This window comes from Protopterus annectens, chromosome 6.part1 (genome assembly GCF_019279795.1).
Source record: "Protopterus annectens isolate FY-2018-M chromosome 6.part1, PAN1.0, whole genome shotgun sequence".
NCBI lineage: Eukaryota > Metazoa > Chordata > Ceratodontiformes > Protopteridae > Protopterus > Protopterus annectens.
Window position 1 is genome coordinate 49,356,906 of NC_056738.1, and position 14,116 is coordinate 49,371,021.

General features: G+C 45.3%; 1 protein-coding gene across 1 annotated transcript in view; it reads right to left on the minus strand.

Annotated features, from left to right (window-relative positions):
- ZNF512 (zinc finger protein 512) overlaps positions 1-14,116 on the minus strand; it is a 1,352,022-nt gene that overhangs the window by 99,999 nt on the left and 1,237,907 nt on the right. Inside the window, exon 12 of the mRNA XM_044075342.1 lies at positions 11,197-11,295. Within this exon, the coding sequence (XP_043931277.1) occupies positions 11,197-11,295 (99 nt within the window). The remainder of the gene's footprint in view (positions 1-11,196; positions 11,296-14,116) is intronic.

The following is a 14,116-nucleotide window of genomic DNA, read 5'->3' on the forward strand; positions in this document are numbered from 1 at the left end:
AGGCATGAATCTTAATGAAAAGGATAGGCCTTTGTCCAGCATCTCAGTTAAGTATTGTAAAATCTGAGGAATATTTGGTACAAACGTGTCAATTCCTTGTGCCTGGTTCCAAGCACATAATCTCTTCCATTTTTCTGCATAGGATTTTCTGGTACTGGGTCTCCTGACTTGCGAAATAACATCCATCACAGCTTTGGAGAGAGGAGTGTTCTGAATGGCTACATTATCCACCATGCTGCCAGATTTAAGGTCCTGAGTTGGCTGTGCAGGATATGATTGTTTTGTTGGGTCAGTAAGTGAAAATTTGAGGCAATGTCCAGGCAATGTCCAGGCTGGACCTAGAGACAAGTTCTTTAGGATTGGGTACCAGTGCTGGTGTGGCCAGTCTGGGGCAATCAGTATCATTTTTGGCTTCTCTTGTCTGACCTTTAGGAGTACCTTGGGGAGGAGAGGCAGTGGAGGAAAGGCATATACTGTTAGGTTTATCCAGCTGAAGGATAAGGCATCCACTTTCCATGCTTGCTTGTGATAAGTCCTTGTGCAGAATCTCTGTAGTTGGCAGTTGTGAGGGGAGGCAAATAGATCTATGTCTGGGCATCCCCATTTCCTTGTTACCATGCTGAAGACTTGTGGATCCAGTTTCCACTCGTGGTGATCCATGAGGTTTCTGCTTAGTTCGTCTGCCAGAGTATTTATTTTTCCTGGCAGGAATTGTGCTTGCAGGTGAACTTGATAAGTCAAAGCTGTGTCCTTCAAAGTCATGGCTTGTCTGAAGAGGGGTTAGGAATATGTGCCTCCCTGCTTGTTTATGTAGCACGACTGTAGTACTGCCTGTCTTTATCAGTAGTTGTCCTGGATGAAGTAGATCCTTGAAGGTTGTCAGGGCATTCTGAACAGCCAGCATCTCTTTTTGATTGATATGAAGATGCATCTGGCTTGCGGGCCATGTGCCCTGAATACATTTTCCTGCCATGTGGGCCCCCCAGGCATAATCTGATGCATCCATTGTTAGTGTGTGCTTGGCTGTGGGTAAAGTGAATGGCTGTCCCTTGTTGTGGTGACAGGCCTGTGCCCACCATCGAAACTCCTGTTGCAGGCAGGGAATGAGGGTAATTAATGTTTCCAGGCTGTGACAATGTTGAGTCCAAACACTTTTTAGATACCATTGTAGTTTCCTCATATGCAGTCTGGCATATGGAATTAGCAGAAAACAGGATGCCATGAAGCCCAAGCCTGCAGAATTTTTCTTGCAGATAAGTGGGTTTTTGTTGCCAACATTTTGAAGTAAGAAGTCAGTTGCCTTTGTTTGTCTGACGTGAGATAAGCCATCTGGGCAGTTTTATTTAAGTTTGCACCCAGGAATATTATCTCTTGAGAGGGTATTAGTTTTGATTTCTTTTCGTTTACTGTGTACCCTAGGCAAATTAGTAATCTTTTTACAAACGCCAGATGCTTTAGTAGAATGTCCTTGTTCTCTGCTTGAATAAGACAGTCGTCCAAGTAAGGATATATATGAATTCCTCTTTGTATGCAAAATGCAATTACTGGTGCCAGGCATTTTGTGAAGACCCTGGGTGCAGTAGATAAGCCAAAGGGCAGTGCAGAGAATTGGTAGTGCACTGAGCCAGCTATGAATCTGAGGCATCTTCTGCAAGATTGTCTGATTGGGACATGCAGGTATGCCTCTTTTAGGTCCAAAGTTACAAGCCAAGCCTTCTTGCTCAGCATGGGCAGTAGCTGCTGCAGAGTCAACATTTTGAATTTTGGAACGTCCAGAAATGTGTTTAGAATAGACAGGTCCAGTATTGGTCTCCAGGCTTTGTCCTTTCTGGATACCAAGAAAAGTCTCGAGTAAAATCTTTGTCCCTGCTCTTGCCCCGGTACTCACTGAATGGCCCTCATGTCCATGAGGGATGAAACTTGCTTTTGTGCCTCTGCCCACTGATTGTGTGGCAGGTCTGGCATACCTTTTGCCCTTGGCAGGGTGTGAAAGTGGAACCTGTAACCGTGAGACACTATGTTCAAGACCGATTTGTCTTGGGCGATCATGTGCCAATTTTATGAAAAAAAGTGCTAGTTTTCCCCCAAAGGGGGCTGCCAAAAGATAAGTGCTTTTTTCTGGCAGAGGGAAGTCATTGGGACTGTTTCCTGTATGGTTGTGATTTGTCTTCTCTGCTTTTGGAGGTAGAAGCATCCCACTGTTTAGGCCTGTATGAGCCTTGGGGCTGGGATCTGCCTCTGGGGCGTCTGTATCTGCCTCTTTGTGGCCTGTCTGACACTGGAAAGAACCAATTCTTTGTAGGCCAGTTCCTGCTAAATCGGGTTGGCTGCACCTGTAAGAAATCTGTAACTGTCTGCATAGATTTCACTTTGCCCTCCATTTTCTTCAACACTCTTCTGCTTTAACACCAAACAAAGTATCATGCTGTAATGGAGCATCTAATAATTTTGCTTTAACATGATCTGGCAGATTTTCTTCCTTTAACCAAGCATGTCACCTAATGACAGAACCCGTAACATCGGCCCTGCAAGAGGCCTCCAGAGAATCAAAACCACATTGCAAAGTATGCTTTCCCACTTGTTCAGTTGCATACAATAAATCCTGCATTTCCTTGTTTTCTGCACATTCAGAATTTAACATTTTCTGTTTAAGCAGTGACAATAAGTATTGCTGACATTTAAGCATATGAAATTGACAATTTAAAGCCCTCACAGCCAAGGTAGCAGAAGTGTAAACCTTTTTCCTCCATCTGTCCAGTGCCCTTGAATCCCTATCAGAGGGGATAGGGTTTTTTGTAGTGGAAGCCTTGCCCCCTTTGGGACCCTGAGAAATAGTTTCTGGGTCAACAGTAGGGTTTTTATAAAAATATTTATGTGAATCTGGAACCCTGTAGTATCTGCCTGGCTTAACAGGTGCAGGGGGTAAAGAGTCAGAGGACAGGCTGGACTCTGAAAATACATCATCTACAATGTCTAAAACAGGAGGGATAGCAAAAGGCCTATGCTGAGGTAGTAAAAGAAAATCTCTAAGCCTTTTTTTTAGATTCTGAGTAGTCTTGGCTCTCCCAGTGGAAGTGCTCCCTCATGGTATGCAGGGTTTCCCCAAAAGAATAATCCTCAGGAGGGGAGGCTGAACGGATAGATTCTTCAGCATCGGAATCCTCATAGGGAGGGGAGAGAGTATTCTTGGTCAAAAGATGAGTCAAAGGAAATGGAAACCTGATCTGAAGATTCATATTCTGTCTCTTGCCTAGGCCTCTTTTCTGGAGGGGGATGGAAACCCCTGATCAAAGTAATTAGGTCTTCGGCCATTTTGAGCATAGGCATGGAGGCCTGTCCATGGGCTTGCTGCACTTGTTTCATTGTCTTTAGTGGTGCTTTAGTCTTTGCCTTTGAAGCTGTAGTCGGTTTTATATATAACTGTGTAGGCCTGAAAACACCCTCAGAAGCCGATGCCTGCTCAGCGGCTCCGGACCCATCTGACGGAATATTTTCCAAGTGTCCATTACCTTGAGTTTCCAGAGGCCTAGTCTGCTCCACGTGGGAGTCGGAAGTGGCCTGCGGCTCTGAGGCAGCGGGTGTCAGGGGCTGCGAAAGCGCCTCACTGAGAACCGGCGACTGGCTTAGAAGAAGCCTCGTCGTCAGTTTTGAACCTCGGATGCCTGTCCTTTTCCTTGCGTTTCTTGTGAACTGCGGTAGTTGGATGGCTATCCGACGACATTGTGTAATTAAATCTTCGGCCAAAGTAATGAAATGCAAAATCGTACCGACGCCTAATAGTGCGTTGGTCAAATCTAGCACAAAATCTGCAATTAGCTACGTCGTGATCAGGGCCTAGGCAAGGAATACAATAAGAATGGAAGTCCTTATGAGGTATTTGCTTCCCACAAGAAATACAATTAACTTTTTCTGACATCGGTCTGGAGCAAAAAAATGTTTCCCCAATGGGGTACTTGGCTTTAAATGAAGACTTCGGATCTGAAATTCAGCCGGCACTTGCAAACTGCTTCTGCTTCGGGCACCGCGCGGAAAGAAAGACTGAAGAAAATGGCATCAGCTGCATCTTTTTATACCCCTGGCGCACTGACGTCAGGGAAGAGGCAACAGCAACCGATGCCAGACCAAGAGTTTGGAATTCAGGCTGACTGCGGGTAGCCTGCCAGCAGGATAACCCAAGAGTAATGACTGCAACAGTGAAACACGAACATGTGGAAGATTCCAGGAACCCCTGTAGGACTTCTCTAGCAAAACCTGCCCTGGCTCTGGAGACTTGGTCCAGTTTGTAGTGTATGGTGAAGCTGTGAATAGTGGACCAGGTGGCTGCTTCGATAATGGAAGCTGTATCCAGCCTTTTGAGGAAGGCTTTGGAAGTAGCATTGCCTCTGGTGGAATGAGCTCTCACTCCATGAGGCAAGTGCTTGCCATGGTGTGAGTAGCAGAAGGAAATGGATTTTCTGATCCAACATGAAACAGTTTGCTTGGAGACTGCCTTGTCCAGGAGCCCTGGGATGGAAGGAGACAAATAACTGGTAAGATTTTCTGAAGGACTTAGTTTTGTCTAGGTAGAATCTCAGTTGTCTGTGTACATCCATGGAATGGAGAATCCTTTCACTACTGTTAGTTGCAGTGGGGAAGAAGGTAGGTAAGTGAATAGATTGATTTAAAGACAGTTTGTTGACCACTTTAGGCATGAAGGAAGGGTTAGTATGCAAGGTCACCCTGTCCTTGTGGAAGGTCGTGGAGGGGGGGGGGGGGAGGCCATGAGAGCTTGTAACTGACACTCTCCTGGCAGAAGTGATGGCCACCAACAATACAGTCTGCCACGTACAAAGTTGTAAAGAAGCATTGCTAGCTGGCTCGAAGGGGGCCACTGTTAGTTTTTCCAAGACAAAGTTAAGGTCCTAGGGTGGTGGTATGGGTTTTCTAGGTGGTCTGATGTGTAAAACCCCTTTAAAGAAAAAGTTTTACATCTAGCCTGGACAGCAAGGGGGATCTAGAGGGAAGCAAGCTAAGAAAGGCCATCCTTAATGAGTTCATACACAAGCCAGGACTAGGGAGGGGTCTGCATGGCTGGGGTCCCTGTCCTTATGTAGGCACCATTTGGAGAATCTCTCCCATTTGGATAAATATGATTTTTCTAGTAGGAGGTTTCCTGGCCTCCCTCAGGACTGTAAGGATGTCCTCAGAGTAGTGGTGTCTAACCAGGATTAGAAGCATCACCCAGAGTGTTAGTGCTAACATCTGTAGGTAATAGGTTTATAGATTAGTACTAAGCTAACTGCCCTTGCGAGCCATTTTAACCTAGCCAATTATCCCTTGTGAGACTCAAACCCTGCACCTTGTGTTTGTAAGGCAAACACCTTAACCATTAGGCCACCCTCCCAACCCAAGGCAGGCTGGATTAGGGTTCCCTTTTGTTGTGCGAGCAGGTCCACCTTGTGGGGTGCCTTGTGGTGATTGCCCTTGGCTAGTGAGAGAATTAGGGGGGGACCAGTGCTGTCTTGACCAGTAGGGGGTCACCAGCAAGATTTTTGGTTTGTCCTTCCTGATTTTCAGTAGGACTTTCTGGATTAGATAGAAGGGTGGAAAAGCGTATAGAAATCATCTCTTCCATGGAATGTTGAAGGCATCTACTCTCCAGGCAAGTGGGGAGTGATCCTTGGTGCAGAAACTGTGCAAATGTCTGTTCTGGGGGAAGGCAAAAAGATCTACTTGAGGAATGCCCCACGACTGGACAATGCCTAGAAAGGTCTCTCTGTTCAACATCCACTCATGCTGGAGAGAGGATGTTCTGCTGAAAACATCTGCTTGTTTGTTGTCTTGAGAAGGGATGTAAGAGGCCTGCAGGGACAAGTTTTGCCTGGATGTAAAGTCCCAAATTTGTAGAGTTATTCTGCAAAGGAGGTAAGCTTTGGTCCCCCCTTGTTCGTTGAGATGCTACATAACTGTGGTGTTGTCTGTAAATATTAGAAGGGGGCCCAGGTGGAGGGAAGGAAGAAAAGCCTCCAGGGTCAGAAGGACTGCAGTCATTTCCATGACACTGACCTACTTCTTTTGAAGGGTAGGATTCCAGGCCTCCTGAACTCTGAAGCCTTAGCAGGTGGCTCCCTACCCTAGGTCTGATGAATCTGTGTGCATGAATTGGGTTGGGGAGTGGATATGGAGACGTAATCATGGGTTGTGGAGGATTTGTTGAATCCACCACATTAAGTTCTGATTTGGGCCAGGGCAGAAAGGGAATTTGTTTCTCCAGGGAGTGTTGGTGTTGTGACCACATGTTTTAGAGGTACCATTGGAACTTCCGCATGTGCATTCTTGCTAAGGGAAGTATAGGAAGGGTGGCTGCCATTAGCCACAGGAGTTGCAGGAAATGCCTTGCAGAAATCTGGGGTTCTAGTAAAAGGTTTTGAAAGTGAGTGGAGAGGGAGTGGACCTTCTCCTGGGCAAGGAAGGCCCACATCAGATCTGTCCTGATTCTGCAGCCCAGAAAGACTTTGTCTTGCTATAGGAGCAGGATTTGAAGAAGGGTGGTGGTGAACCTGAGATGATTTTGGAGGAGGACTTCTGTCTCTGCTAGGAGAATGTCATCTAGGTAGGGATAGAGTTAGACACTTTGGGTTCTGCAGTAAGCAATTTCTGGGGCTAGGCATTTTAATACCCTGGGCGCAGTAGACAAACCAAAGGGCACAGCTGTAAAATGAAAATGAGAGCTGGGTCCAGTAAAACTCAAGAATTTTCTGTTGGAGGGTTTTATGGGGATATGGAGATAAGCCTCCTTTAGATCCAGTGTGGCCATGAAGGCCTGGTGTGGGATTAGGGGGAGAAGAGTTGGAAAGGATAGCATTCTGAATGATGGAACATTTAGGAAGTGGTTTAGGAAGGATAGATCCAGTACAGGTCTCCAAGGCCCATACTTTTTTGGGACCAGAAAGAGTAGAGTAAAACCGTTTTCCTTCCTGTCCTGGTAGAACAGGTTCTACTGTTTCTAGTTTTTGGAGGTCTAGCAGAATGTGAGGCAGGAGGTGGATTTGATTTTTGGGTGGAAAGAGAATGGGACTTGGTATGGGGTTTTCCCTCCAAGATGGGAAGTATCCTTTGTGAATGATAGTCAGTACCCATTGGTTTGAAGTGATGGTTTTCCAAAATGGTAGACAGTGGGGTAGGCGGGCTGACAGAGGCAGATGGGCAAGACAGTCACGCATTGTTGGGTGCATTTCTACCTTGAAATGGCCGTCTAGGAGTCGGTTGAGAGGTAAGAGGTCTGGAGTAGGTTTGCTTTCTGGTCCCTCTCCTGTGCCTGGTAGAGGAGAGGGTGCCAGAGGAAGGGGTTCTCCTCACAAAAGAGATTTTTGCAGGGTAATTCCTATAATACTTAGGAACAGGGGGGCACAAGTAAATGGTTCATGTCTTGCAGCTCCTTACTTTTCTCCTGCAGGTTTTTAAAAAGGTCTGCAGATTGTTTACCAAAGAAAAGGTAATGGTTTAATGGGGCATCCATAATTTTAGTTTTGAATTCCTCAGGGAGATGTTGTAGGCGAAGCCAAGAATATCTGAGGAGAGCAGAAGCGGCGACCTAGCAGAGGCCTCTGCTGCATCATAACTGCACCCAATAGAAAGTCCGGCTACTTGTGAAGTCACAGACAGTTTAGATGCTATGTCTGATTTAGTAGGGCAGTCAGGAGTGGCAGCCAGGAAATTGGAGGCTTGTGAAACAAGGTCCAGGACATATTTTACCATGCGTGTCTGGTAACTGATAGCACGGAAAGCCAGGGTAGAGGAGGTGTACACTTTTTCCCCAATCCTGTCCATGCTTTTGCTGTCTTTATCAGTTGGCAGAAGAGACGCAGAGGGAATTTGTCTGGATTGCTTGTCAGGAGTGACCGCAATAACTGCAGAGTCTGCCGGGAGGGTTAACTAAGAATTTCTATTCATCAGGTACCTTATAAAATGTGTCTGACCTTTTGGGTGCAGGTGGTTGGGAGTCTGGATTCTTGGATGCAGAGGTGAACGCATCCAGTTAGGCAGGCAAAACAGGTGGGATTGGCTGATGGGAAGGGTGATTCCACTTGAAGGAGTTCAAAATAGCTCATCTGGGTGTCAATCATCTGGGTAGTCTCATTTAAAGAACTCTTTCATCTTATAGTTTCACCAAAGGTAATGTCCTCTGGTGGGGGTGGGGGTCTCCTTTGATGGATTCCTCATCTGGGGAATAGTATTCCAAAGGAGAGGCAATCTGAGAACCATAAGAAATGGACTCTTCAGAAGAAGAGCAGTAAGGTTCTAGTCCCTCGTCTCCTCCTTGAATACACTGCAAGAGGAGGGAAGTGGCAGAGACAGGCCTAGGGCTAAGCAGTGGCAGAGTGGAGGGAGAAGAGGCTACGGGCCTGAGAGCCATAAAAGCCTGCATCAAAGAGTTAATGAATGATTGCCAGACTGGAACTCTTTCAGGGGAAGGAGTGAAATGTTTAGTTTTTTTTTTTTTCCCGTTTACTAGGTGTAGGACTGGGAGAAGGTCTAGGGCTCTGAGGCATGAACTTCAGGAAATTGCGTCTCCATAGGTCGTCAGACTGATTCTGGTTCCCCCTTGACTTCGGTAGGGACCAACGTCTGTCTGTGCTATCTCCGTGGACGTGCCGGCCGTTACTTTTGAAGCAGCTTCCTCTGTGGGAGCCAAAGTAGTCGGTTCAGTCAGACGTCTCAGCCCCTATATTGGAAGCCGGCGGGACGTCCGAGGTCAAAGAGGCAATGGAGGTAGGCCTGGAAACTTTGGCCTTTTTGCGTGGTGGTTCACTCGGAATGGCAGAATCAGGATGCATCCTAAGTGCAAGCTTTTTGAGACATTGGTTCTCTAAATATAAGTTTAGGGAGGTCAAATGGCTGCGAAGGGTCTTGGATACAAAAAAATTGTCAAATGGAACAGGCAGAATGATAGTGTTCCTTCCCTAGACAAAAGACGCAATGGTTGTGCACATCTTTATGCAGTATCTGATGCCCGCAATGGGCATTTGCCATTCTTAGCTGACATTGGCTAATAAGTACAGCTAACCAAATTCAAGCAAAAAGAATGGAAAATTTTCCCCAACGGGGTACTTAGCTTTTTAGAAGTCTTCAAGTTTAGAAGCGATGCGATCGATATGATGTCTGCGGCTGAAACGTTCGGAGGTCTGTGCGTGCAGACGTCACATTTAAGGTCCATGGTTTATGACCCTACTTGTGACGTCCCACACACCTACAGTAACCAGGCTTAAGCTTTTGTAATGGAGCTGACATTTGGGTCGCCTGTAACAGGAAATCCCACACTACGAACACTGCAACAAAAGAATAAAAGGACATACTTTGTTGTAGAGGGGCCATCTCCAATGCAGACTTCCTCATTGGGATGATCTGAGAAAAGAATTACCAAAGATTCAGACACGCAAGGTGAAAGGGAAGATAACAGAGGCATGCTCTAACCCTTCTATCAGCATCAGACAGAACTTCACCTTCATAGGAAAAATTATTTTTTTTAATTTAACACAAGCCCTGTGCAAAGCAGTACCAATCCTCCTGGGAAACTTTTTATGCAGAAAGGGTGGAAGGAGACTGATGTTTAGATTTTGTGTGCGAGCTTTTCGGGGTCTCATGACTTAACAGTTTTGGGAGAGGAATCCCATAGATGTGCTGATATCCTCCCTCACCCTCAGACAGTATAAACAGTGGTTCTTCCTTCAAGGAAAGCTTTACTTGATGTATGGTCTGAAAGGCCTTAGCAGCTTCTGAAGGGGACAAGCCAAAGGAACCAGAAGAGATGGACTGACTAAGGGCTGCAGAAAAGGTGAACATTCAACATACTTCAGTAACCTCAAGTTAACTTTCTTCTGTTTTTTTGGGGGGGGGGGGTAGGGAGGGCTGCTGAAGGGCCATATGCACCTTCTCCAAGGCACCTGTTTTCAATGATAAGAGTACAGGAAAGACTTCACAAGATATGACAGTGTTCTCAGACAACAAAATTAGTATGAGCATCCTTCTAAGGGATTTGTCTACCACAAGAACACTTCACCCTTTCTGACAGACATTCCAAAACTTTAGGTACAACTTTTACAGAGAAAAGGTGGTTCCCCAATGAGGAAACTATCTGCTCACAGTTGTAGATTAAGTTGATTACAGATGCACTGCTGCACTGATTACAAGTTTGCATAAGAATACATACACAGCAGGAAAGTTGTGAGGTTTGGTGCCCCCTATAGAGATCTCTTACATCAGAATATACTCTCATACTATGGGGAGACACAGTGCACAAGAATCCTAAAGATTTGTACACTGGCTGGACATCTAAGGTTCTTTGCAAGATACGTCCATCTTGTTAGGGCTACTTCAACATGGAGCTAATGAACAATATCTTGGTGCATTTCAGTGGGTACACAACTTACACTTAGGCTTCTGATACTGAAAAAGACCAATTCCAAGACCAAAAGATGTTTCTCTGTTTCTGGCAGGAAACTTGAGCAGTAAACCGCTTCTAATCTGTTGCACAACAAATACTGTCTGGCACACTGGTAAACCAGAGACGACAGCAACACAATCTGAAATTTTCCATCAACTGGTACTGAATTAAAAGCTGATGTCGTCCAGAAACAATCCCTAGTCCCTAGTAACATCAAGCGTTGATAGTGGATCTACAATAAAATTGAAAAATATAAAATGGCCTGTCATGCAACAGCTTTCAGTTCTCCCAGTGCTACGCAACCTTGGTGGAAAGTCCTTTTACAGGTCTTTGGCTTCATTTCCCAATACGTATTAAACCTCGGTCCCACTTTGGCAAAGATGCAATCTTTCTTTGGGTTGTCTTTTGAAATGGTAGGCACAGAAATGGTCCTCCAAAAAAAAGCATAACATAAAACTACATAAAACAATAAGTACTTCTCTTATGCAAAGGCCCATTTGTCCCATCCATTGTTCTTATAAAAAAAAAAAAAAAAAAAAAAAAAGACGTTTTAATGGCTTCACTTAACTCTTAACAGGTCAGTCATCTACTCCACCATTTTCCCCTATCAGTTATGTCATAAAAAAACCCACACCTTAATTCTTACAGCCATGCAGAACGAACCACTTTACAATCCATGGTTATATTCTGCAGTTCTGCTTCATCTTCAGTTAGATATTGTAAAAGCACAAACATTTTCTTATACATGCAAAACACAAAGCCAATCTTCATACCTGTGAGTGGACAGACGTAATGTGGTACTTTACTCCACTTTCTGAATGAAACTGCTTATCACACAGCAGGCATCGGTATGTTCCACCAGCAAAATCTCCCTGAAAATACACAAAGGAGAAATCAAGGAGGTCATGCACTTTTACTAAAAACATGTTTTCATAGCAGAGGCCAAATATGCATGGTTTGAAAAAAAAAAATCTTCCAGGAAAGAGTTAATGAAGCTCTCTTATGCTGGTTTTTTAAGCCTTCATTTTTTTACTTCAGACAGACATTGCATTCTTGCCTGCTCTTTTCCCTACTCTTGGTCCCAGTCATTACTGAACTGCTTGTGCTTCTCCACAAAATCTCCAGTATGTGATGCGTACTGTTTTTTTTCCTTAAATACTTACCTTATATTAAACTACTCAATTCAGTCCAATATCAGGAATTTTATCTCCATCTTTATGAAGACATCTCTGATCACATACTATTTCTTCTTCTAAACAAGAAACATCTGCATTATCACTTATGACACATGAAAAGAATACTTGTGTAAAATCTTACCATAACCATAGATGTCCTTCCCTTCCATGTTGCAGTACTCTTACAGTTCGTTCTCCACCTCAGGTGACCCGAATGTCAGCTTCTATACAAAAGCTTAAGCCTGGCTGCTGTAGGTGCATGAGATGTCACACGTAGGGCCATAAACCAGAGGCCTTAAATGTGATGACTGCACAGACCTCAGAACTTAAATGCCCAGTCAGGCAGTCCCATATACAGTAACAAGTGATATCAACCAGACCTGCAAAGTGTCACATGCTGTCTAGTCTAACCCTCGTCTAGGGTGGTAATGCCTCAGAGAGCCCTTTAGACAGGTCAGTAGCAAAAAAAGGGAGATAAGTGGGTTGGAAGGAATACTGCAACATGGAAGAGAAGGACATCTAAGGTTATGGTAAGATTTTAAAGAACTATTCTATGTCCTTCTATTCCTATGTTGCAGTATTCTTAGTGTGGGAGAGTACCACAGCTTAATTAGAGGTAAGGGTGGAGGTAGATGAAGCTGATTCCACAAAATCCTGATGGATTGCTCTAGCAAACCCTGTCCAGGCTCTGGAGAAGTGGTCCAATTTGTAGTGTCTGGTGAAGGTGTGAATGGTGGATGAGGTGGCTGCTTCCAGGATGGAGGCTGCATCCAGGCCTTTAAGGAAGGCTTTGGAGGTTGCCACGCCCCTGGTAGAATGAGCTCTTACTTCCAGGGGTAAGTTGCTTGCCATGGTGGGAGTAGCAGAAGCAAATAGTTTTCCTAATCCAACAGGAAATGGTTTGTTTGGAGACTGCCTTGCCCAGGACACTAGGGTGGAAGGATAAAAAGACTTGGTTTGATTTTCTGATGGACTTAAGTTTTGTCTAGATAAAACCTTAATTGTCTGTGCACATCCAGGGAATGGAGAATCCTCTCACTGTAATTGGTTGGAAAGGGGAAGAAGTTGGGCAGGTGAATGGATTGGTTTAGGGACAGTTCGTTGACCACTTTAGGCATGAAGGAAGGGTTAGTACATAGGGTTACCCTATCCTTGTGGAAGGTAGTGCAGGGAGAGCAGGCCATTGGAGCTTGTAACTCTTAACAACCTTCTAGCTGAGGTAAGGGCCACCAGCAGTACAGTCTTCCATGTACACATTTGGAGCTTAGCAGCACTAGCTGGCTCGAATGGGGCCAGTGTTAAGTTTTTCCAGAATGAAGTTTAGGTCCCAGGGGGGGTGAGATTTTTTTTTTTTGATGGTCTGATGTGTAACACCCCTTTCGGGAATAATTCAAAATCTAGCCTGGTTAGTAAAGGGGGATCTAGTGGTAGACAGGCTGAACGTGTTGATAGGTGGACTTTCACTGAAGAGTACGAAAGACCAGCCTTAATTAGTTCATACACATAGGTAAGGACCGGGGGGGGGGGGGGGATGCTGCCTGGCAGGGATCCTTGTACTTATGGAGACACCAGTTGAAGAATCTTTCCCATTTTGGTAAGTCGGATCTCCTAGTAGTAGTTTCCTGGCCTCCATCAGGACTAAAATCACATCCTCTGAGAAGCGGTGTTTGAAAGGGATTAAAAGTTTTTCACCCAGAGTGTTAGACCCAACATCCATTGGCGAGGGTGAATAGGAGTTGCCCTTTTTGTGTGCGAGTAGGTCCACCTTGGTGGGTAACTTGTGGTGACTGCTCTTGGCCAATGAGAGAAGTAGGGGGAACCAGTGCTGCCTTGGCCAAGAGGGAGTCACCAGCAAGATTTTTGGTTTGTCCCTCCTGATTTTCAGGTGGACTTTTTGAACAGGGAAGGGTGGAAATACATAAAGAAACCTCCCCTTCCATGGAATGCTGAAGGCATCTACTCCTCCAGGCAAGTGGAGAGTGGTCCTTGGGGCAGAATTTGTCCAACAGTCTGCGCTGGGGGGAGGCAAACAAATCAACTAGAGGTGTGTCTCACTGGTGGACAATGTCTAGAAAGGCGTCACTGTTCAGCATCCACTCATGCTGTAGAGAGGATATTCTGCCACGAATATCTGCTTGTTTGTTGCCCTGGGAAGGGATGTAAGTTGCCTGCAAGGATAAGCTGTTCCTGGAGAAAAGGTCCCAGATTTGCAACGGTATATGGCAGAGGAGGTAGGCCTTGGTCCCTCCCGGCTTGTTGAGATACCACATGAATGTAGTCTAGTCTGTGAAGATTTAAAACAGTCCCAATTGCAGGATAGGGAGGAAGGCTTTCAGGGCCAGAACAACTGCAATCATTACCCTAACACGGATATGTTTCTTTTGGAGGGTAGGGTGCCAGGTCTCCTGAACCATGAAGCCTTTCATGGTAGCCCCCCACCCTAGGGCTGAAGCATTTGTATGCATGTGCTGGGTTGGGAAGGGAGGTTGTAGTGGAAGGCCCGGGTTGAGAAGAATTT